The sequence below is a fragment of the Anolis sagrei genome, chromosome 10, assembly GCF_037176765.1.
Source record: "Anolis sagrei isolate rAnoSag1 chromosome 10, rAnoSag1.mat, whole genome shotgun sequence".
Taxonomy (NCBI): domain Eukaryota; kingdom Metazoa; phylum Chordata; class Lepidosauria; order Squamata; family Dactyloidae; genus Anolis; species Anolis sagrei.
Genome location: NC_090030.1, coordinates 31,516,273 through 31,542,351, shown reverse-complemented (window position 1 = coordinate 31,542,351; position 26,079 = coordinate 31,516,273). Strand labels below are relative to the sequence as shown.

The following is a 26,079-nucleotide window of genomic DNA, read 5'->3' as shown; positions in this document are numbered from 1 at the left end:
ACAAAATCAATTTTTTTTGCGTGAAGGACATATATTGGGTTGTTAGGTGTCTTGTGTCCAAATTTGGTGTCAATTTGTCCAGTGGTTTTGGAGTTCTGTTAATTCCACAAACGAACATTACATAATAATAAAAGTGAATGTTTGTATGTATGTATGTATGCGGAGGGCGGACGCAGGGAGATGTATGTGGCAGCATTCTGATTGGCTGCCAATTTCACAGACTGCTGAAACCATCTCAGGTGACGGTCCTGGAACATACTTGGCCCAAATAACCCCCATAACCCCCTTTACGTCCTGGTGAGGTTTGGGGGAAGACGGACAATGGATGATGGGATTTGTAGTACTTTCAAACCCTTCGGTTCCCACATACTACTGCGGCCCCCAACACAGACCGATAAAGACCAAACTTAGCACACAGAGCCCCCATCTACATCCTACTGCAGTTTGGAGGTGGACAATGGATGATGGGACTTGAGGTACCTCCACTCACTTCCCAAGACCGCTGCAACCTTCATCCAATGACTGTTCAAGACCAAACTTGGTACAAATAACCCCCATGACCCTCTTTACGTCCAGGTGAGGTTTGGGGGAGGACAGCCAATGGATGATGGGATTTGTAGTACTTTCAAACCCTTCAGTTCCCACAGAACACTGTGGCCCCCAACAAAGACTGATAAAGACCAAACTTGGCGCACAGAGCCCCCATGACCCACTCTACATCCTACTGCAGTTTGGAGGAGGGTGGACAATGGATGATGGGACTTGAAGTACCTCCACTCACTTCCCAAGACCGCTGCAACCTTCATCCAATGACTGTTCAAGACCAAACTTGGTACAAATAACCCCCATGACCCCCTTTACGTCCAGGTGAGGTTTGGGGGAGGACAGTCAATGGATGATGGGATTTGTAGTACTTTCAAACCCTTCGGTTCCCACAGAACACTGTGACCCCCAACAAAGACTGATAAAGACCAAACTTGGCGCACAGAGCCCCCATGACCCACTCTACATCCTGGTGCTATTTGGAGGAGGATGGACCATGTACGATGGGACTCGCAGTACCTTCACTAACTTCCTGAGGCCACTGCGAGCCACATAAATAACTGATAAAGACCAACCCTGGCACACAATGCTGTTCTGAAATAACTCGGGCAGCTCCGGGTCCCCAAGCTAGTATATATATAAAATGAAGTCCCGGGTCGGCGTGAGCACCTGACTGTCATTACCTGTTTGGCGGAGGTCCGGCCTTGATCCGCCCACCGACCAGAGCTACAAAATCCGTCTTGAAATCCATTTTGATGATATTGTTCTCCGGCTCTTTTTCGGTATTCCCAGTCCTTCCTTGCTGGACCTAAGCAAAGGCGCAAAGAAGAAAGAAGAAGAGAAACGGACGGGTTGATCACAACCACCGAATGGTTCTAACCACGAAAGCCTTCAACGACACAACAATCCAATTCTTCACAGAATCCTAAATTCAGAAAATGTACACCTGGGAAACACTAATTACGTTATATATTACGATTATTATAGGGTTGACATTGCACCGGACTTGGTTGCACGACCCCGCGTTTTGCCGTTGTCTCTTTCGGGAGCCGTTCCCGCTCCTCCGCTGCTCACCGTGATCTTATTCTCGGCCACGCTGACCGGAGGGGAGGACTCCAAGCCCAGCTGGAGCCGGCGCTGCTTCTCGCAATAGGCCTTCCAGGTCTCCTCGTTGAACCCGTAGTTGAAATAATCCGAAAGGTCAGCGCCTGCGGAAGGACACACAAAACAGAGCGGCTGCAGAAGACCGAAGAATGAAGAAGAAAGGGATTCAAGTCGGGACAGTGGCCAGAATGAGACGAAGCAGGATGTTACTTACTTACTTACTTAGGCGATCCCTCGTTGGACGAGTAAGATGGTCTTCCATTATGGATTTCCCTGTGGGTCCGTATGTGGCTGTGGAACCCTATTCTTGCTCTGCATCTTCTTCCGCAGTCAGGGCATTGGTTTCCAGGTGGAAGGCGGTCCCGGTCGGGGTTGGCTTGACGCGCTTTCCTCCTGGCACGTTTCTCTCTTTCACCCTCCACTCGTGCCTCCTCAAATTCTGCAGCACTGCTGGTCACAGCTGTCCTCCAGCTGGAGCGCTCAAGGGCCAGGGCTTCCCAGTTCTCAGTGTCTATGCCAGAGTTTTTAATGTTGGCTTTGAGCCCATCTTTAAAACTCTTTTCCTGCCCAACAACATTCCGTTTTCCGTTCTTAAGTTCGGAGTAGAGCAACTGCTTTGGGAGACGGTGGTCAGGCATCCGGACAACGTGGCCGGCCCAGCGGAGTTGATGGCGGAGGACCATCGCTTCAATGCTGGTGGTCTTTGCTTCTTCCAGCACACTGACGTTTGTCCGCTTGTCTTCCCAAGAGATTTGCAGGATTTTCCGGAGGCAGCGCTGATGGAAACGTTCCAGGAGCTGCATGTGACGTCTGTAGACAGTCCACGTTTCGCAGGCATAGAGCAGGGTTGGGAGGACAATAGCTTTATAGACAAGCACCTTGGTATCCCTACGGATGTCCCGGTCCTCAAACACTCTCTGCTTCATTCTGGAAAATGCTGCACTTGCAGAGCTCAGGCGGTGTTGTATTTCAGCGTCGATGTTGACTTTGGTGGAGAGGTGGCTGCCAAGGTAGTGGAAATGGTCCACATTTTCTAATGTTACGCCATTAAGCTGTATTTCTGGCATTGGAGAGGGATGGTCTGGTGACTGCTGGAACAGCACCTTGGTTTTCTCAATGTTCAGTGACAGGCCGAGCTTCTCATATGCTTCTGTGAAGGTGTTTAGAGTGGCTTGTAGATCTTCTTCAAGGGATGGCATCCCTTTGGTCTGCAGGGAAAGGCTTTCTTTTGTCTACTTCCTCTTATCCTAAAGCAGTGGTTCCCAACCATTGGTCTGTTCACCACCAGTGGTCCACAAGAAACAGAAAACTGGTCCATGGGAGGTATCTATGGGCCAGGCTTTAGCACAGCTGGTAAATCACCAGCAATGATAAGATCTACCAACCGAAAGGTTGCCAGTGCGAAGGCCCGGGTCAGCGTCAGCACACAACTGTCAGCCCAGCTCACTGTTTACCTAAGCAGTTTGAAAACAGCTTAGAGCTGTAAGTAGATAAATTACTGTATATACTCGAGTATAAGCCTAGTTTTTCAGCCTCTTTTTGAGGCTGAAAAAGCTCCCCGCGGCTTATACTCGAGTCAAGGTTATTTATTATTTTACTCCGTTATTAGTATTATTTTTATTTCATGTATTATTTTACTCTCTTTATTATTATTATATTTACAGTATTTTACCCTATTATTATTACATTTATTATTTTACACTATGTATGATTATTATTTCATTTATTATTTTACTCTCTTAATTATTACAATATTTTACCCTATTATTATTATTATTATTATTACATTTATTATTTTACACTATTTATGATTATTATTACATTTATTATCCTACTGTATTATTATTGCATTTATTATTTTACTCTCTTTATTATTATTGCATTTACAGTATTTTATCCTATTATTATTATTACATTTATTATTTTACACTATTTATGATTATTATTAATTTATTATTTTACTCTATTATTATTGCATTTATTATTTTACTCTATTATTAGTATTATTTTTATTTCATGTATTATTTTACTCTCTTTATTATTATTACATTTACAGTATTTTACCCTATTATTATTATTCCATGTATTATTTTACACTATTTATGTTTATTATTACATTTATTAATTAATTATTTATTATTGCATTTATTATTTTACTCCATTATTAGTATTATTTTTATTTCATGTATTATTTTACTCTATTACTATTACATTTACAGTATTTTACCCTATTATTATTATTATATTTATTATTTTACACTTTTTATGATAATTACATTTATTATTATTTATTATTGCATTTATTATTTTACTCTATTATTAGTATTATTTTTATTTCATGTATTATTTTACTCTCTTTATTATTATTACATTTACAGTATTTTACCCTATTATTATTACATTTATTATTTTACTCTATTATTAATATTATTTTATTTCATGTATTATTTTACTCTCTTTATTATTATTACATTTACAGTATTTTACCCTATTATTATTATTATTACATTTATTATTTTACACTATTTATGATTATTATTACATTATTTTACTTTACTATTATTGAATTTATTATTTTACTCTATTATTACATTTATTATTCTACTCTATTATTACTGTTATTATTGCATTTCCATTATTTTACTTTATTATTATTATTATATTTATTTTTTACTCTTTTTATTATTGTTGGAAGGATACGTAAGTACATTTACAGTGAAGATATGTAATGACTTAATCAGAGTTGGGCAGTCTTATCTCAAAATACAGTTTTATGTAAATATTAAAAAACATTTCACCTCCTGATGCGTCAATTAATGTAATTTTATTGGTATCTATTTTTATTTTGAAATTGACCCGTAAATGCTGCATTTTCCCACCCTCGGCTTATACTCGAGTCAATACATTTTCCCAGTTTTTTGCGGTAAAATTAGGTGCCTCGGCTTATATTCGGGTCGGCTTATACTCCAGTATATACGGTACGTACCGCTAAAAAGCAGAGGAGGTATTTTACGATCTGGAACAAACTTGGCATGAATACTCAATATGCCCAAATGTGAACACTGGTGGAGTTTGCAGACAATAGTCCTTGTCATTTGGGAGTTGTCATTGCTGGGATTTATAGTTTACTTACAATCAAAGAGAATTCTGAACCCCACCAAAGATAGAAAAAGATCCGAAAGGAGGAAATCCTGAAGGGTCTTCGTCATAGAGGATGAAGTGACAGCACCCCCCTGTGGCTGGATTCGAGCACTACCTCCAAGGCGTCAAAAAGCTGGATGTCAGTCAACACAACATACCTCCTTTCTTTTCTGTCTCTGTCCTTTCTATCCCAAATAGCATCGAATATTTGCCGTACATGTATACTGTTATCTGCCCCGAGTCCCGTTGGGGAGATAGGGCGGAATATAAATAAAGTGCTATTATTATTATTTGTGCTGCCATGCGCTGGGCCTGTAATAATTGATTTTTTAAATAGGACGAGCTCTTTGTGCCCAGCTGTTGGAGTTCAGCCTGTGTGTGAACCTGAACCTGATTCTCTGATTGTATTTCCTGATGCCAATGTGAATTCTGAGGCCAATTTAGATGATGATGATTTGAGTAGTGAAAATCCTACAGCCTTGAAAAGTGAAAGTCAAGATGTGAATTCTGAGGCCAATTTAGATGATGATGGTTTGAGTAGTGAAAAGCCTACAGCCTTGGAAAGTGAAAGTCAAGATTCCCATGAGAACATGCATTTTGAGTCGAGAGGAGACATTTCACTCCCTTTCCTCCCAGTCCTAGTTCTCCAGAGAATATGACACCTGGTCTGCCTAATGAGGATAGGCGGGGGCAGATTTGGCAGAGCTGGGGGGAAGCACAAAGTTTACATAGGTCAGCTAGATTAAGAGAAACACAAAGTCTTCAGGTGTGTCTCGCAATAGATTTCTCGGCCTTAAGTATGCCTGGCCTGAATGCAGCTTCAGACCAAGCATCGTTCCAGATTCATGTGCAAGCTTTTGCAAGTCTCCTGATTCAAGCGGCCTTGTTCCTCAGAGGTTTTCTAGTTGTTCCAAGTACGGTTAGTGGATTGCTAACAGGTTCCAGGATTCAGCAGTTTTGCTGATCTTGTTTATGGACATTTCTTGTTGCTGATTTTTACTGTGACTTTTTTCCTTTGCATATTACCTCTATTTTGTATTCATCTTTCATCAATAAAAAAGGATTGTTTTCCTGAAGTCAAATGTGGTGGATTGTTGTCTGAGGGTCCAGTTTCCTGCTCTGGGTTGCAACACCAGCGGGGAGCCGGGGTGCCACGGGTGAGAGGCCTTCAAGGATTTTCCCATACACAGTCTTTAAAAGGCTTGAAATGTTTAACAAAGTTCTTTATTATTGCTTAGGTCTTCATTAAAACACCTTGGATCTTCAACAGATTAAACAAATGCTTCTTAACTTGCCCCAAAATGGGCAGGCGCCTTGCTTGCAGAACTATTTCTTTCCTTAACAAGGAAAACCCTTTTTTAACCCCTCCCAGGCAATCTACTGTCTAAGCTTTGCTGACACCAAATTGGGAGGGAGAGCCAATACTCCAGAGGACAGGAGCAGGATTCAAAGCGATCTTGACAGATTAGAGAGATGAATGACCAAAACTAACAAAATAAAGTTCAACAGGGACAAATGCGAGATACTCCACTTTGGCAGGAAAAACGAAATGCAAAGATACAAAATGGGGGACAATGCCTGGCTCAAGAGCAGGACGTGTGAAAAAGAACTTGGGGTCCTCGTGAACAACAAGTTAAACATGAGCCAACAATGTGATGTGGCGGCAAAAAAAGCCAATGGGATGTTGGCCTGCATCAATAGGAGCATAGTGTCTAGATCTAAGGAAGACATGCTCCCCATGCTCTATTCCACTTTGGTTAGACCACTTTACCTGGAATATTGTGTCCAATTCTGGGCACCACAATTCAAGAGAGATATTGACAAGCTGGAATGTGTCCAGAGGAGAGCGACTAAAATGATCAAGGGTCTGGAGAACAAGCCCTATGAAGAGCGGCTTAAGGAGCTACGCATGTTTAGCCTGAAGAAGAGAAGACTGAGAGGAGACATGATGATAGCCATGTATAAATATGTGAGAGGAAGCCACAGGGAGGAGGAGGGAGCAAGCTGGTTTTCTGCTTCCTTGGAAACTAGGATGCGGAACAATGGCTTCAAACTACAAGGGAGGAGATTCCATCTGAACATGAGGAAGAACTTCCTGACTGTGAGGGCCGTTCAGCAGTGGAACTCTCTGCCCCGGAGTGTGGTGGAGGCTCCTTCTTTGGAAGCTTTGAAACAGATGGCCATCTGTCAGGGGTGATTTGAATGCAATATTCCTGCTTCTTGGCAGAATGGGGTTGGACTGGATGGCCCAGGAGGTCTCTTCCAACTCTTTGATTCTATGATTCTATGTGGGTTCTACTACCGGTTCCAATCTGCATCTTGGGTCCCGAGTAGACTACCAGTCAATGCTATGTAGATTCTCCAGCTGGAGTTCTTTGGGTCTGCAAAACTGTTTTCTTCCGAAACTTTAGGACTGTTTCCCTCAGATGCTGTAAAGCTGCGAGGCTGTAAGCTCCCAGCCAGAGATTTGGGACTGTTTTTCCCCGGAATTTCTGCCCCGGATGCTGTAGGAAATGAAACTTTTCTACCGATGGAGCTAATCCACATCCTGTAGTTTAGCTCTCCACTCTAAGACTGAACTAAAAATGGCTCCCTCTCTTCCCATGGCCCTGGCGAAATGGGTGGAACCAAAACTTAACAATGATAGACAGGTGGCTAGCCCTATGATTGCAAACCAAGGGAAGCCACCTTGTTGCAAATGCATGGAACCTAGGAATATATGCAAACACTCAATAGAAAGAAAATGAAGCTGAAGCTCCTGGTACAGCTGTACCAGCATCATATTATTATTATTATTATTATTATTATTATTATTTCATAGAAAACATGTGTTGATACAGTATGGCTGTTGTCATGCATCATGCTCCGAAGTTGATAGTGGTTGTTGGTGTCAGGCCTAGCAGTAGGTGATGGAAGGGATTAATGTGAGTTCTAGTTCTAAAGGGCAGAATAATCTGTAAGGGTGGAGGCATGCAAGGCATAGGATGCAGCTGGGTTTAACTGGGGGTCCTAAGACCATCAGAAATATGTTTTCCGGTGGTCTTTGGCGACCCCTCTGAAACCCCCTCATAACCCCCTTCCCAGGGGTCCTGACCCCTAGGTTGAGAAACGCTGGGTTTCAAACCCACAAATCCCAATTAAAAATCCCATTTCAATATACTAAAATTATCACGGGGTGCCATGCTCTGACCTACAAGAAGCACTGCTTGAATACTAAGCAAAAAGTGGGCGCTAGAAACAATATCATACGAAAGCTGACTGGCACAACCTGGGGATCACAACCAGACACAGTGAAGACATCTGCCCTTGCGCTTTGCTACTCTGCTGCTGAGTATGCATGCCCAGTGTGGAACACATCTCACCATGCTAAAACAGTGGATGTGGACCTCTTAAAGAGACATGCCGCATTATCACGGGGTGTCTGCACCCGACACCACTGGAGAAATGACACTGCTTAGCTGGTATTGTACCACCTGACATTTGCCGGGAAGTGGCAGCCAATAGTGAAAGGACCAAGGCAGAGACATCCCCGGCTCATCCCCTGTTTGGGTATCAGCCAGCACGTCCACGACTTAAATCAAGACATAGTTTTCTAAGATCTACAGTAGGGGTCCTCAAACTATGGCCCGCGGGCCACTTCCAGCCCATCAAGGGCACTTATACGGCCTGCAGAGGATGAGCACCCCTGCCCCCCCCCCCACATAGTGCCCCTTCCTTGGCTGGCTCACGCTATCCGTCAGGCCAAATGAGCAGCATGAGCCAGCCAAGGTCGGCTGCCCCACATGGCCTACTCTCGCATAAAGCACCTCACGAGATGCTTTACACGAGAGTAGGTCGCGCGGTGCTGCTCCTCCCTTGGCAGGCTCATGCTGCCCATTGGGCCCGATGGGCAGCGTGAGCCAGCCAAGGGAGGCTGCCCCAGCGCTCCATGCAGTCATGCCGGCCACATGACCTTGGAGGTGTCTATGGACAACGCCGGCTCTTCGACTTAGAAATGCAGATGAGCATCACACCCCAGAGTCAGACACGACTGGATTTCATGTCAGAGAAAAACCTTTAACTAGGAAAATTGTGGAAGATGCAGGGTGGGAGAAAGAACTCTTGTCTGTTGGAGGTAGGTAGGAATGTTTCAATTGGCCACCTTGATTACCATTTCATAGCCTGACAGTTTTTAGGGAGAATCCTTTGTGGAGAGGTGATTAGCTGGCCCTGATAGTTTCTTGTCTGGAGTTTGAATGCAATATTCCTGCTTCTTGGCAGAATGGGGTTGGACTGGATGGCCCATGAGGTCTCTTCCAACTCTTTGATGCTATGATTCCCCTGTGTTTGAGTGTTGTTCTTTATTTACAGTTATAATTTTAGAGTTTTTTTTAAATACTGGTAGCCAGATTTTGTTCAGACTAGAAGTAGGAAGATTTCCCATTCTCTGCTCCTGGAATTACTGCCTAAAGAGGGCGAGAAAGAACCCTTCCACACAGCAAAATAAGATATGTGCAATGTGCAGAGGAATTTTTTAATTGATTTTTTCTTTAAAAAACTATAGTCCGGCCCTCCAATGGTCTGAGAAACAGTGAACTGGCCCCCGGCTTAAAAAGTTTGAGGACCCCTGATCTACAGAGACACTTGCTGGAACACCCCAGCAAGCGAGAGTCCAAAAGAGGCAGGCTCAAATCCAGAACCTCAATCAATGGCTGATTCATTTGAGACTCCCTTCTGTGCACACAGAAAACTGAGTGACTTGGAAGGCACTGAACAGACTGCGCTCTGGCACCACGAGATGCAGAGCCAACCTTCAGAAATGGGGCCACAAAGTGGAATCCTCGACATGCGAGTGCGGAGAAGAGCTAACTATGCAACCTGATGCAATGCAACCCAATGGAGGACCTTCTCATAGTAACACCAGAGGCACTCCAAGTGGCCAGAGACTGATCAAAGGACATTTAGTCAACTACCAAGCTTGCAAACTTTGTGTTTTCTTTGTTTGCTTCTTTGCTTGTTTGTTAAAAAATGCAATGCAACTGACATGATACATAAATAAATAGCAACTCCACCTTGTAATATGAGATGGCTACTCGACCCCCCAACACGGCCTCCCTCTGACCTCCCGCTCCGCAGGGATATAAGGCAGAACCCCAAAAATAAAGAGAGGAAATCTCCTGATAATATTTACCACAAGAAACTTTGAGGCCCCACCTGGTTTCCTCCACGGTTTGTCTTCAAAGGACTCTAAATCCGCTTCGATGGCAGGCAAGCCGTTGATGTTCCCCGCAGCCTCCAAATCAATGCCTTTGGGCTGGGACTTGGCTACGGAAAAACGGAAAAGAGGACCATGCATCAAAACACTGCATTTGGTGAGTAAATTATCATCCTTTTCGATGTCTCTCCCTGGGATTGACTCGTTGCTCGGTGACTTCGGGCACATCTACACTGTGGAATGCCAACAGTTGACCAAACAGGCACAGAGAAGAGATGTAGTAGTCATGGGCGATTTCAACTATCAGAATGCTCTTTGATTGGAGGTAAAGTATACATCCCAGCAACTACAACTCCCAAATGACAAAATCAATTCCCCCCAACCCCACCAGTATTCAAATTTGGGCATATTGGGTATTTGTGAGTAGGCGGAGTAGCCTTATATGTCAAAAACTGTTACACTGCAGAAGAGATGCAAGACAGCAATCCGGGAAACCAGCTTGAAAGCATCTGGATAAGAATCAAGGGAACTGGGACTCAAAAAGATCTCGTTGTGTCTACTACAGACCTCCAAGCCAGGAGGAAGAACTTGATGAAGTCTTCTGCCAACAGTTGACCAAACAGGCACAGAGAAGAGATGTAGTCCCGATATTTGCTGGAAAACAAACTCGGCCAAGAGTACAAAGTCCAACAAATTCCTCGCTTGCCTTGCAGACAATTTCATGGTCCAGAAGGTAGAAGAGGCAACAAGGGGATTGGCTACTCTTCATCTCATCCTAACAAATACTGTGAACCACTGCCTCCTCCTGAGAAAAATGTATAATATCACAAAGGACAACCACCTCACCTGTCTCATAGGAAACCTGCTACAAAACAGGAGCTTTTTTGTTGAGTTCCAGGGCCAGAGAAGCAGGTGGCGGAAACAGAAGAATGGCCTGCCTCAGGGGAGCGTGCTTGCTCCATCCATGTTCAACATCTACACAAATGACCAGCCACTGCCAGAAGGGACAGAGAGTTCCATCTATGCTGATGATCGTGCCATCACCACTCAAGCAGGGAGCTTTGAGATGGTTGAACATGAGCTTTGAGATGGCTGTCACTCCTTCCCACCTGCTACTAAGGAGGCTGTCGAGGTCCTGAACCGGTGCCTGGCCGCTGTAATGGACTGGATGAGGGCAAACAAACTGAAACTAAATCCAGACAAGACAGAGGTACTCCTGGTCAGTCGCAAGGCCAAGCAGGGTATAGGGTTACAGCCTGTGCTGGATGGGGTCGCACTCCCCTTGAAGGCGCAGGTTCGCAGCTTGGGTGTGATCCTGGATTCATCGTTGAGCCTGGATCCCCAGGTTTCAGCGGTGACCAGGGGAGCATTTGCACAGCTTAGGCTCGTGCGCCAGCTGCGCCCGTACCTTGGGAAGTCTGACTTGGCCGCGGTGGTACACGCTCTGGTCACATCCCGCCTTGACTACTGCAACGCTCTCTACGTGGGGCTGCCCTTGAAGACGGCCCGGAAGCTTCAGGTAGTCCAGCGCGCGGCAGCCATGTTACTAACAGGAGCAGGACGCAGGGAGCATACAACGCCCTTGTTGTTCCAGCTCCACTGGCTGCCGATCTGCTACCGGGCCCAATTTAAGGTGCTGGTGTTATCCTACAAAGCCCTAAACGGTTCCGGCCCAAAATACCTTGCGGACCGCATCTCAGCCTATGAGCCCACGAGGACCTTGAGATCGTCTGGGGAGGCCCTTCTCTCGATCCCGCCTGCCTCACAAGCACGCCTGGCGGGGACGAGGGATAGGGCCTTCTCAGTGGTGGCCCCCCGGCTGTGGAACACCCTCCCTATCGACATCAGACAGGCGCCCTCCCTTATGTCCTTCCGGAGGAGCCTGAAGACATGGCTATTCGAGAAGGCATTTAACTAAATGCTACAGTAACTGGAAATGACAACTGGAACGGAATATGGACTACGAGATTGGTTATGATTCTATGATAAGACGAAGCGGATTATTTTAGTGTAATTAGATGATAGTGTATTAATATTAGTGATATGTTGTTTTTTGTCGTTGTAGTTTATGGTGAAATATGTTTTTTATATGTTGTACACCGCCGCGAGTCGCCCTAGGGCTGAGAGCGGCGGTTAACAAATGCAGCAAATAAATAAATAAATGAACAGAAGCTCTCCGAAACTCTAGGTGCTCTTACTGCGTATTACAGGGAAAACCAACTGATCCCTAATCCATCTAAAACACAGACATGCGCCTTTCACCTTAAGAACAGACAAGCATCCCGAGCTCTGAGGATTATTACCTGGGAAGGAATCCCACTGGAGCATTGCAGCGCACCCAAATCCCCTGGAGTCACTCTGGACCGTGCTCTGACCTACAAGAAGCACTGCCTGAACATCAAGCAAAAAGTGGGCGCTAGAAACAATAGCATATGAAAGCTGACTGGCATAACCTGGGGATCACAACCAGACACAGTGAAGACATCTGTCCTTCCGCTGTGCTACTCTGCTGCTGAGTACGCATGCCCAGTGTGGAACACATCTCACCACGCTAAAACAGTGGATGTGGCTCTTAATGAGACATGCCGCATTATCACAGGGTGTCTGCGCCCTACACCACTGGAGAAATTACACTGCCTGGCTGGTATTGCACCACCTGACATCCGCCGGGAAGTAGCAGCCAATAGTGAAAGGACCAAGGCAGAGACATCTCCAGCTCATCCCTTGTTTGGGTATCAGCCAGCACGTCCACGACTCAAATCAAGAAATAGTTTTCTTAGATCTATAGAGACACTCACTGGAACATCTCAGCAAGCGAGAGTTCAAAAGTGGCAGGCTCAAACCCAGCACCTCAATCCATGGGTAATACCAGATGAGAGACTCCCCCCTGGGCACACAGAAGACTGGGCGACTTGGAAGGCATTGAACAGACTGCGCTCTGGCACCACGAGATGCAGAGCCAACCTTCAGAAATGGGGCCACGAAGTGGAATCCACGACATGCGAGTGGGGAGAAGAGCCAACCACTGACCACCTGCTGCAATGCACCCTGAGCCCTGCCACATGTACGATGGAGGACCTTCTTGCAGCAACACCAGAGGCACTCCAAGTGGCCAGATACTGGTCAAAGGACATTTAATCAGCTACCATGTTTGCAAAATTTGTGGGTTTTTTATCTGTTTGTTTGTTTTGTTCTGTTAGAAATGTAATACAAGGTTCTGGTTGCGGATGACACGATAAATAAATAAAAATCCTAACAAATGCGGAGGACCTGATCGATGCAGTTGAAGTGGTCAGATCCTTCGGGGCAAGTGACCATGTGCTCCTGCAATTTGAGGTACAAAGGAAGGCCGAAACTAAGACAAGTCAAACCCGTATTTTGGACTTTAGGAGAGCTGATTTCCGAAAAATGAAGGAAACACTGAGCAGCATTCCGTGGACACAGATACTAAAAAACAAGGGAGTTACGGATGGATGGGAATTTCTCAAGAGTGAAATACTCAAGGCGCAATTGCAAACTGTGCCAACAAAGAGAAAAAATAGGACAAGTGCAAAGAAGCCAGAATGGATGTCCAAAGAACTTCTGTGCTAAAACACAAAAGAGACATGCACAAGAAGTGGAAAAAGGGAGAAATCACCAAAGAAGAATTCAAACAAATAGCCAACACCTGTAGGGAAAAGGTCCGCAAGGCTAAAGCACAAAACGAGCTCAGGCTTGCCAGGGACATTAAAAACAATAAAAAGGGATTCTTTTCTTATGTCAGTAGAAAAAGGAAAAACAAGGAGGCGATAGGGCTTCTTCGAGGAGAAGATGGGGCAATGCTGACAGGGGATGATAGGGAAAAGGCAGAACTACTCAATGCCTTCTTTGCCTCGGTCTTATCACAAAAAGAAAGTCATCTTCAACCTCAGCAAGATGGAGTGGATGAGGGATTAGAGGACATCCAACCCCAAATTGGGAAACAAGCCATGCATGATTCTATGATTTTATAATAATATTATTATTAATATTATAATAGGTTATAAGAAAGCTTTATCCTTGGTTTTTTTCTCTCCCTTCTCTAAATAAAACTCGGCACGTTGAGCAGATACTTTGAAATTCACCCTCAAACCCGCATGCATCCTTTTTTGCATCACCCCAAAAGATGCCCTAACCCCCCCCCCCCCAATGTGTCACTGTTTTAGATGAGGTTTGCAGATTGGAGGAAATGGACATTAAAGGATTTATTTCCATTTCCACAGGCAATACCTGTAGTGGGTGCTCCATAGCCTCGTCCCGTTTTGAGGTTCAGGTTCATGGGGGTCCCCCTAAAAGAATGGGAAAGAGGGGGATCAGAAAATGCAATGGCTGCTACAATATTTTTCAGCAGAAGGTTCCTTGAGTTTTGTTTCAACAAAGTGCAAAGACGAATCTCCTTTTTTGTGCCATCTTTACTGTAAATCAGCGTTTCTCAACCTGGGGGTCGCGACCCCTGGGAGGGTCGTGAGTGGGTGTAAGAGGGGTCGCCAAAGACCATCAGAAAACACAGTATTTTCATTGGACATGGGGTTCTGTGTGAGAAGTTTGGCCCAATTCTATCGTTGGTGGGGTTCAGAATTCTCTTTGATTGTAGGTGAACTATAAATCCCAGCAACTACAACTCCCAAATGTCAAGCTCTATTTCCCCCAAACTCCACCAGTGTTCACGTTTGGACATATTGAGTATCCGTGCCAAATTTGGTCCAGATTCATCATTTATTTGAGTCCACAGTGATCTCTGGATGTAGGGGAACTACAACTCCCAAACTCAAGGTCAATGCCCACCAAACCCTTCCAGTATTTTCCGTTGGATCAAATTTGGCACAAATACCCAAATTTGAATACTGGTGGGGTTGGGGAGGCGTTGATTTTGTCATTTGGGAGTTGTAGTTTCATGTACAATCAAAGAGAATTCTGAACTCCACCAATAATGAAATTGAACCAAATTGGGCGGGGGGGGGGGTGTTTTTGTCATTTGAGAGTTGTACTTGCTGGGATTTATAGTACACCTATAACTCTGAACTCCACCAACGATGAAATTGAACCAAATGAACCAAACTTAGCACAAAGAACTCCCATGACCAACAGAAAATAATGGAAGGGTTTTGTGGGCATTGACCTTGACTTTTGGAGTTGTAGTTCACCTACATCCAGAGAGCACTCTGGACTCAAACAATGATGGATCTGGACAAAACTTGGCAGGAATACTCAATATGCCCAAATATGAACACTGGCAGAGTTTGGTGAAAATAGACCTTGACATTTGGGAGTTGTAGTTGCTGGGATGTATAGTTCACCAACAATCAAAGAGAATTCTGAACCCCAACAATGGTTGAATTGGGCCAAACTTCCCACACAGAATCCTCATGAGCAACAGAAAATACTGGTCTTTGGTGATAATGGCAAGTCTTCTAAACAATAATATAGTCATACTCTCCAACTGTCCTAATTTGATAGAACAAAACCAATTAAGCCTTTGTTATCCCTCTGTACTGAATTAAACCCAACTGATTCCTAATCTATCTAAAGTGCAGGCTTGTACTTTTCACCTTAAGAACACACAAACATCTCAAGCTGGGAGTCACTTTGGACCGTGCTCTGACTTACAAGAAGTACTGCTTGACCAAAAAAGCCAAAAGTGTGCACTAGGAATAATATCACTGGCACAACCTGGGGATCACAACTAGACACAGTGAAGGCATCTGCCCTTGCGCTTTGCTACTCTGCTGCTGAGTATGCATGCCCAGTATGGAACACATATCACCACGTTAAAACAATGGATGTGGCTCTTAATGAGACATACTGCATTTTCACGGGGTGTCTGCGCCCTACACCACTGGAGAAATTACACTGCTTAGCTGGTATTGCACCACCTGACATCCGCTGGAAAGTAGCAGCCAATAGTGAAAGGACCAAGGCAGAGACATCTCCAGCTCATCCCTTGTTTGGGTATCAGCCAGCATGTCAACGACTTAAATCAAGAAATAGTTTTCTAAGATCTACAGAGATATTTGCAGGAGCACCTCAGCAAGCAAGAGTCCAAAAGTGGCAGGCTAGAAACAAAAAGAAACACTGGCTTTACAAAAACTTCAGTGGTTTAAATAAAGGATGTCAAGATAATAATAGAGGCGAAAAATTTGGATGTAACATAATATAATGTTGTAAAATGTTCTGTTTCCATGCCCGCCACAACGTTATCCCTTTCCGTGATGATTCATTAGACATGTGCTAAAACTTACTAAACTACCAACCATAACTTGAACCCGCTTTACTCTTCTCTCCCACTCCCTAATGTACATTGTGGAAAATATCAACACAAAATCAATCAAATGCACAAATCTGGAGGGACAGGCTAAACCAGGATGCAAAGGACATACATGTACGACGGAGCCCCCGTTTTGATGTTGCCGATCGTGACCCGAATATCGTCGTCGTCGCTGTCACTGTCGCTATCGTCTTCATCGTCCTCTCCGCTCGGAAAAACCTAAACCAGCAAGAAAGCACAATCAAAACACCAGCGAAAGAACCAATTGAAGGTCCAAGTTGTATTGGAGAAGGTTGGAGATTTCTATAATTCATGGGGTCAAATTGGGCAGGATCCCTATATTTTGGACGCCGGGGTGGGGGATATCCAGAGATCAAAGCAAGGTTGTGACCTTAACCAGAGCTCCTGGTGGTTTGTGGGTCTCAATTTTCCAGAAGTAAAAGCCAGGAATAGTAGCAGTATTACTACTATTAGTAATAGTAGTAGTAGTAATAATAATAATAAACCAGGAAGTGGACAGATCCATTCCAGTGGGTTGGTGAATCCATTACAGGTTTTAATTTTCCTGAACTGAAAGTAGAAGTCAGCCCATGGCCTCAACCACAGATTATGGTGGTTTGTGGGTCTCAAGTTTCCAGGACCCAATATCAGTAGTAGTAGTAGTAAGCCAGGATGTGGACAGATTCATTCCAGTGGGTTGGTGAATCCATTCCAGGTTTTAACTTTCCTGGATTAAAAGTAGAAGTCAGACCAGAGGCTGGATGGCCATCTGTCAGGGGTGATTTGAATGCAATATTCCTGCTTCTTGGCAGGGGGTTGGACTGGATGGCCCATGAGGTCTCTTCCAACTCTTTGATTCTATGATTCTATGACCATGACCTTAACCATCGCTTCTGGTGGTTTGTAGGTCTCAACTTTCCAGAAGTAAAAGCCAAGAAAAGTAGCAGTATTAGTAGTAGTAGCAGCAGCAGCACTAATAATAACAGTAACAATAATAATAATAAGCCAGGATGCAGACGGATCCGTTCCAGTGGGTTGGCAGATCCATTCCAGGTCTTAAATTTGCTGGATTAAAAGTAGAAGTCAGACCATGGCCTCAATCAGAGTTTGTGGTGGTTTGTGAGTCTCAAAGTTTCCAGAAGTAAAAGCCAAGAATAATAGCAGTATTAGTAGCAGTGGTAATAACAATAATAAGCCAGGATGTGGACGGATCCATTCCAGTGGGTTGGTGAATCCATTCCAGGTTTTAACTTTCCTGGATTAAAAAGTAGAAGTCAGCCCAAGACCTTAACCAGAGCTCCTGGTGGTTTGTGGGTCTCAATTTTCCAGAAGTAAAAGCCAGGAATAGTAGCAGTATAATAATAATAATAATAATAATAATAATAATAATAATAATAAGCCAGGATGTGGATGGATCCATTCCAGTGGGTTGACGGATCCATTCCAGGTTTTAACTTTCCTGGATAAAAGTAGAAGTGAGCCCATGGCCTCAACCACAGCTTATGGTGGTTTGCGAGTCTCAACATTTCCAGAAGTAAAAGCCAGGAATAGTACCAGTAGTAGTAGTAGTAGTAAGCCAGGATGTGGACGGATCCATTCCAGTAGGTTGGTGAAGCCATTCCAGGTTTTAATTTTCCTGGATTAAAAGTAGAAGACAGCCCATGGCCTCAACCAGAGTTTGTGATGGCTTGCAAGTCTCAAAGTTTCCAGAAGTAAAAGCCAGAAATAGTAGCAGTATTAGTAGCAGTAGTAATAATAACAAGCCAGGATGTGGACGGATCCATTCCAGTAGGTTGGCAAATCCATTCCAGGTTTTAACTTTCCTGGATTAAAAATAGAAGTCAGCCCATGGCCTCAAACAGAGCTTCTGGTGATTTGTAGGTCTCAAGTTTTCAGGACTAAACATCAGTAGTAATAGCAATAAGGAGAAGAAGGAGAAGGAAGGATGTGGACGGATCCATTCCAGTGGGTTGGCGAATCCATTACAGGTTTTAATTTTCCTGGATTAAAAGTAGAAGACAGCCCATGGCCTCAACCACAGTTTCTGGTGGTTTTTTGGTCTCAAGTTTCCAGGACTAAAAATCAGTAGTAATAACAATAGCAATAACAACAACAACAACAATAATAATAATAAGCCAGGATGTGGACGGAGCCATTCCAGGTTTTAACTTCCCTGGATTAAAAACAGAAGTCAGCCCATGGGCTCAACCAGAGCTTCTGGTTGTTTGTAGGTCTCAAGTTTCCAGGACTAAACATCAGTAATAATAGCAATATTAATAAGGAGGAGGAGGAGGAGGAGCAGCAGCAGCCAGGATGTGGACGGATCCATTCCAGTGGGTTGGCGAATCCATTCCAGGTTTTAACTTTCCTGGATTAAAAGTAGAAGTCAGCCCATGGCCTCAACCAGAATTTATGGTGGTTTTTGGGTCTCAAGTTTCCAGGACTAAACATCAGCAGCAGTAGTAAGCCAGGATGTGGATGAATCCATTCTAGTGGGCTGGCGAATCCATTCTACGTTTTAACTTTTATGGATTGAAAATAGAAGTCAGCCCATGACCTTAATCAGAGCTTCTGGTGGTTCGTGGGTCTTAGTTTTCCAGAAGTAAAAGCCAGGAAAAGTAGCAGCAGTAGTAGCAGCAGCAGCAGCAGCAGCGATAATAATAATATTTTTAATAGTAATAATAATAATAATAATAAGCCATGATGTGGATGGATCCATTCCAGTGGGTTGGCGAATCCATTCCAGGTCTTAACTTTCCTGGATTAAAAGTAGAAGTCAGCCCATGACCTTGTCCAGAGCTTCTGGTGGTTTGTAGGTCTCAACTTTCCAGAAGTAAAAGCCAGGAATAGTAGTAGTAGTAGTAGTAGTAGTAGTAAGGCAAGAAGTGGATGAATCCATTCCAGTGGGTTGGCAAATCCATTCCAGGTTTCAGCTTGGATCTTAAGCTATTACAGCATTTATGCAGCTGTCCAAAACAAGGAAGCATGGCAAATCTCTAGATTTTGGAAGGGGAGCATCACAGGACTTTGGAAGGAAGGAAAACGCCTCAGAGGAGCAACCAAAGGCCTTTAGTGAACTCGTGAAACACTGGATCCCATGCTTTCGAGAGAATCTCCCATCTCCCCCTGCCATTGAATGGGTTTGCAGCACCTGAACACCACCCTTCTCCCTTTGTGATCCCAAATGAAGCCAAACCAAAATGACAGCATCATGCAGACACAACCAAGATGCAAACCAGTTTCACCTTCCCAAATCTAATTCCAGGGTGGGAGAGCCCCCTGGCGGTTCTTTAGAAGGACAGGCTCAAGGAAGCCTCCTAACCTGCCCTGGAATTGATTGATTGATTTTAATTCTAATCAATGAATTGGACTGACCTGCTGCAAGAGCTCTCGATCTTCACAGTTGACCATCGTGCCCACCTTGGAAAGGTCCTGCAACGGGTGGGGGTCTGCGTTTCTGAGAAAGGCAAAAACACAAACTGTCTTGGTTTGGGATCCAAACAGGAAGGAAGGAAGGAAGGAAGGAAGGAAGGAAGGAAGGAGGGAGGGAGGGAGGGAGGGAGGGAAGGAAGGAAGGAAGGAAGGAAGGAAGGAAGGAAGGAGGGAAGGAGGGAAGGAGGGAAGGAGGGAAGGAGGGAAGGAGGGAAGGAGGGAAGGAAGGAAGGAAGGAAGGAAGGAAGGAAGGAAGGAAGGAAGGAAGGCAGGAAGGCCTCAGTATGAGAATGTCCCAGTGTTAGTTCTTCTCACTCTGAGAGAGCCCTCAGTGTGAGAAGGCCTCAGTGGGAGAAAGGTCTCAGTGTGAGATAGGCCTCTGTTGTGGCTGAGCTAGTTTCTGACGATGAGGATGAGTTTCAGCTTCCTGGCTCTTTGTCTGTGCCTCAAATCTCGGAGCCTGCGTCCGAGGCTCTCACAGACAGTGCTGTGCCAACACAGCTGTTGTCACCAGAAAGGAATTTTAATGAAGAGAATAGCAACCAGGTGCCTTCCCACAATGATATTGAAAGTAATGATAAGGATTTGACCCGAGAAGTTCGCCTTGATCTCCGGATCAGGCACAGTTCATGTCTGGCAAGCAGGTGGGAGGCTAGCTCGGTGAGAGGTCACTGCAATGCTTTTATGATGCTGAGAGCCTAATGTTTTGACGTTAGAAAGGTATTTAGGCCTTCCAGAAACTCTGTGAAACTGTCAGTTCAACGTAGCTTATTAGCCTGAAAGCTTCATGGAATAACCTGAGCCTGGAAAGTAGTACGCTTGGGATTTCTTGCATTGTGTTTTTTGGGGCAAATGTTTCTTTGCTTGTACCTGGCACTCTGGTTTGATCTTTGCCAACAGGATTATGTCTCCTGCTTTTACCTGAAGATCTTTGGAACTGTATCCTGCATTTAACCTTAATCTTTGGAACTTTGCATTGCTTATTCTTTGTTTTGACTTGGATTCTTTCTTCAATCTATATATATAAATTTGTAAGTGGTGTTAAACGGAACAGCAAAACTAAAAAAAAACCCAACGGAAATTAACCAAAATTCCCATGCACCTACCACAACCCACAAGGTACAAACAAATCGAATTAAAGTAAAAAACAACACAACAACACACTCACAAAATGACAAAACAGCTGAGCATGCGCAATGGCACCCAGTCGCAACTCCCCTGGCGTGCGCACGCTCCCTCCGTGCAAGCCACGCCCCCATCCTCCGTGCTCCTTCACTCCTCCCCCTGCCGCACACACACACACAACCCAACGCTCCTTCACTCCCCCCCCCCCCCCCCCCGCTGCACACACACATACCAAGAACCTCCGGCAGGAAACCCAAGAGGAGGAGGAAGGAGAAAGCCGAAGAGGGAGTGCAGCCAAATTCTTAGCTAAGGAAGAGAGAGGTCAGTGAGGGAGCAAGGGAGGGAGGAAAAAAATAGAGGGGCATATGAGCCAGAAAAAAGGAAGGAAGAGAGGAGAAAGGAGGAAGTGAGGCCAGGCAGAGACAAGAGAAAGAGGAACGCGAGAAAGAGAGAAGAAGGGAAGGAGAGAGAGAGAGGGAGAGGGAGGAGAGAAAGGGGGAATGCGAGAGAGAGATAGAAAGAGGGGGAAGGAGGGAGTGTGTGAGAGAGTGAGAAAGAGGGAGGGAGAGAAAGAGAAGGATGGAGTGAAAAAGAGAAGGGGGAGGAAGGAGGGACACCTGAGAGAGAGAGAAAGAGGGGAAAGGAAGGAGTGTGTGAGAGAGAAAGAGGGAAAGAGAGCGAGAGAAGGAAGGAAGAGAAAAGAAAGGATGTGTGGTGATGTTTAGAAGCAAGGTGAAGCCTACTCTGAGTTGCAACAGTCTCAGTGTGTCGTACACCAGAACAGGAACACCTCTGACTTTAAACACCACACCAGCTTGGTAAAATCACCAAGCAGTTTATTGAAGAATATATGTAGGCAAAGCAATCAAAAACAGCAAGAACAATAAAGATCCAATATATAAAATAGTCCATAAGCTTCAAGGGAAAACAACATCCATGAGTACATAAAACTCCACGAACTAGGCACTTCAATCCATGAAACAAGACAGCAGGAAAAATCCCATAAACAAATCTTAAGCTTGGCAAAAACTTGGTACATGAAACTAAGAGCACTTGAAAGCAAGATCATGATAAAATTACAACGTTGACCCGACTGAGGCAACTCTTTCCCATGAATCATTATAAAGCTATTTCAGATTCCAAAACTGAAAGGAAAGCATTTCTCTTGGCCTTCCCACCAGATAAAGGTTTGTTATTTCTCTTGGAGTCCTCGATCGTGGAGATCTTGGAGTCCTTGTGGACAACAAGTTAAACATGAGCCAACAATGTGATGTGGCGGCAAAAAAAGCCAATGGGATTTTGGCCTGCATCAAGAGGAGCCTAGTGTCATGCTCTATTCTGCTTTGGTTAGACCACTTTACCTGGAATATTGTGTCCAATTCTGGGCACCACAATTCAAGTGAGATATTGACAAGCTGGAATGTGTCCAGAGGAGGGCAACTAAAATGATCAAGAGTCTGGAGAACAAGCCCTATGAGGAGCTGCTTAAGGAGCTGGGCATGTTTAGCCTGAAGAAGAGAAGGATGAGAGGAGATGTGATAGCCATGTATAAATATGTGAGAGGAAGCCACAGAGAGGAGGGAGCAAGCTTCCTTTCTGCTTCCCTGGAGACTAGGACACAATGGAACAATGGCTTCAAACTACAAGAGAGGAGATTCCATCTGAACATGAGGAAGAACTTCCTGACTGTGAGAGCCGTTCAGCAGTGGAACTCTCTGCCCCAGCGTGTGGTGGAGGCTCCTTCTTTGGAAGCTTTTAAACACAGGCTGGATGGCCATCTGTCAGGGGTGATTTAAATGCAATTTTCCTGCTTCTTGGCAGAATGGGGTTGGACTAGATGGCCCATGAGGTCTCTTCCAACTCTTTGATTCTATGATTCTGCTGTAGACGAACTGATCGTCTGAATCTTTGAAGACTTTGTTTACTAAAATTTTGCTTTCTGTTGAAACTTTCATTATCTTCCCTCTCATTAACTTCTGCGCCTGACAAAACATCTGTCGCAACTCAGGGTAGTTTCCACCTTGCTCAAGACACCACCACACACCAAGACTGTAGGTGTTGTAGTTTATTGAGAAAAAACAAAATCAAAACAGAGAAATAAAGATGCAAAAGTTCAATAGGCAAAACAGAGTCTTAAATGCAAAGGCAAGGTTCCCAAGATCCACAGGCAAATAACATGAAGCACAATCCCTTAGCAGTGGTCAAAGAAGAGTCCATGCTAGACAGGTAAAATCAGGATCAGAATCAAGTCTCAAAGAAGCCAAAAGTGTTTTGCAAAAGCCAAGGTAATTCCACAGAAGTTAACAGGTAAGAAGCAACATTGGACTGACAAGAAATGCCTGTCAGCTACATCATTAAATAAGTTTCCCTGACATGAAAGCATTGCGTTGACCTTTGGCTTCCCGCTTGCTGGCAAGGCGTGTGCTTCTGCGAACCCTTAATTGCAAACGGTCCTGTCTGCTCATTAATTCACCATTATCTTCAAGGCTATACAACTCCTTATCTCTGCCGAGCTGGGCCGGATCACTCTGAGGACCGAAAGGAGTCTCCACCTGAACTTGTGGAATTTCACTATCTCTATCTAAAGCAGGGGTCCTCAAACTTTTTAAACCAGGGGCCAGTTCACTGTCCCTCAGACAGTTGGAGGGCTGGACTATAGGTTTTTTTTTTTTTAAAAAAATCAATTAAAAAATTCCTCTGCACATTGCACATATTTTATTTTGCGGTGTGGAAGGGCCCTTAGTGGGGAGGGGGTTCTTTCTAGCCCTCTTTAGGCAGTAATTCCAGGAGCAGAGAATGGGAAATCTTCCTATTTCTAGTCTGAATAACATCTGGCTACCAGTACTAAAAAAAACTCTAAAATTATAAGTGTAAATAAAGAACAACACTAAAACACAGGGGAACTCCAGACAAGAAACAATCAGGGCCAGCTAATCACCTCACAACAAAGGATTCTCCCTAAAAACTGTCAGGCTATGAAATGGTAATCAAGGTGGCCAATTGAAACATTCATACCTACCTCCAACAGACAAGAGTTCTTTCTCCCACCCTGGATCTTCCACAATTTTCCTAGTTAAAGGTTTTCCTCTGACATGAAGTCCAGTCGTGTCTGAGTCTGGGGTGTGGTGCTCATCTGCATTTCTAAGTTGAAGAGCTGGCGTTGTCCGTAGACACCTCCAAGGTCATGTGGCCGGCATGACTGCATGGAGCGCCGGGGCAGCCTCCCTTGGCTGGCTCACGCTATCCATCAGGCTCGATGGGCAGCGTGAGGCTGCTAAGGGAGGTGCAGCCCCGCGCGGCCTACTCTCGCGTAAAGCACCTCGCGAGGTGCTTTACGCGAGAGTAGGCCACGCGGGGCAGTTGCCCTTGACTGGCTCATGCTCCCCATCATGCCTGACAGATAGCGTGAGCCAGCCAAGGGAGGGGCACTGTGTGTGGGGGGGGGCGCTCCTCCTCCGCGGGCCGGATAAGTGCCCTTTGTGCGCCGTAGTTTGAGGACCCCTGCTGTAGATCTTAGAAAATTATTTCGGGTGCGATGGGCAGCGTGAGCCTGCCAAGGGAGGACCAGCACCGCGCAGCCTACTTTCGCATAAAGCACCTCGCGAGGTGCTTTACGCGCGAGTAGGCTGTGCGGAGCAGCTGCCCTTGGCTGGCTCACACTGCCCATTGGGCCTGACGGATAGTGTGAGCCAGCCAAGGGAGGGGCACTGTTTGGGGGGGGGTGGCACTCCTCCGCGGGCCAGATAAATGCCCTTGGCAGGTCGGAAGTGGCCCGCGGGCCGTAGTTTGAAGACCCCTGATCTAAAGGCACATTCCTTCCTCCGGGGAACAGGCTTGCTGTTTCTTCTTCACTATCAGCCCCGTTGGGAACATGTACAGGAATCCGTAACCCATCAGCCTCATCATCATCCTGCAGAAAGTCAGGCTCAGAAGGCCCAAGTGGCCCAAACAGTTCAGTTTCAGACTCAGACTGAGCCACAACAACATCTTCAGATAGTTGCTCTGAGAAAAGCTATGAAGGACCTCTCCCAAGAATGTGGCCTTATGAATCTTCCTGAGACAGCTCAGGCCGCTCGTCTGAACTTAACTCAGGGTCCAGCAAACCCTCATCCCCGTTGTCAACAGGCCCAGGCCCACCATCAGGAACATCATCCCCATTCCCATCCTGAACATCAGCATGAACATCCGACACAATCATAGGCTGAGCAGGGTGACATACAATACAGTGTTAATAGTAAAAAGCTACTGTGTGAAGCCGTTTATCTGCATGAGAAAGAAGCCCAGCGTGGAAGCAAAGAAGGAAGTGTAAATAATGTATTTTTGTGTGTGTTATGGAAACCAATGTAAATAGTGTTAATGTAAATAGATTTACCCAGAAATCGGTCCATCCTCCAGCTTGCCGTTGTCATCTGAAAACAAAGTAGAGAAAGAAAAATGATACATTAGAGGCTAAACACAGACATGTCTCCAGCAAAACCATCAAGCCCAGCCATTCCCAAATGTTGGACTTTGGAGTGTTTTGGGTCCCCAGCTTGGCCAAGTCAGGGATGCTGGGAACTGTAGTCCTAAAGATGAGCATTTGGAAACCATGATGCCAATTGATCTTTGACTCTCATTTTGATATTATTATTATTATTATTATTATTATTATTATTATTATGCGCCCCCGGTGGCGCAGTGGGTTAAACTCCTGGACTGCCAGGACTGAAGACTGACAGGTCGCAGGTTCGAATCCAGGGAGAGGCGGATGAGCTCCCTCTATCAGCTCCAGCTCCTCATGCGGGGACATGAGAGAAGCCTCCCACAAGGATGATAAAAAACATCAAATCATCCAGGCGTCCCCTGGGCAACATCCTTGCAGATGGCCAATTCTCTCACACCAGAAGCGACTTGCTTCTGACACGACAAAAAAATATTATTATTATTATTATTATTATTATTATTATTATTATTATTATTTGAAACACAACAAGGTGAGTCCACAGCAGACACTCTGCTGCCTGTTGTATTAGATCACACATCGGACACTTCCCAAGTCTAGGACTGTGTGATGTCTCAGCGAATAATGCGTGTAGATCTCAGTAGGGTGGCCTTCTGCAGCTGGCAGATGGTAATCTTGTCAGCGCCGATTGTGTTTAAGTGCAGGCCAAGGTCTTTAGGCATTGCACCCAGTGTGCCGATCACCACTGGGACCACCTTGACTGGCTTGTGCCACAGTCTTCGCAGTTCGATTTTTAAATCCTCATATTGTGTCAGC

The 26,079-nt window shown here is 44.9% G+C and overlaps 1 protein-coding gene across 1 annotated transcript in view; it reads right to left on the bottom strand.

Moving 5' to 3' along the window:
• Positions 1-26,079, bottom strand: part of LOC132763097 (pre-mRNA 3'-end-processing factor FIP1-like) — a 69,918-nt gene that overhangs the window by 39,070 nt on the left and 4,769 nt on the right. The window contains exons 2-8 of the mRNA XM_067471674.1: positions 25,195-25,231; positions 19,641-19,722; positions 16,378-16,484; positions 14,231-14,289; positions 9,982-10,092; positions 1,618-1,751; positions 1,227-1,351 (exon numbers count right to left, since the gene is read on the bottom strand). Coding sequence (XP_067327775.1) covers positions 1,227-1,351; positions 1,618-1,751; positions 9,982-10,092; positions 14,231-14,289; positions 16,378-16,484; positions 19,641-19,722; positions 25,195-25,231 — 655 coding nt within the window. The remainder of the gene's footprint in view (positions 1-1,226; positions 1,352-1,617; positions 1,752-9,981; positions 10,093-14,230; positions 14,290-16,377; positions 16,485-19,640; positions 19,723-25,194; positions 25,232-26,079) is intronic.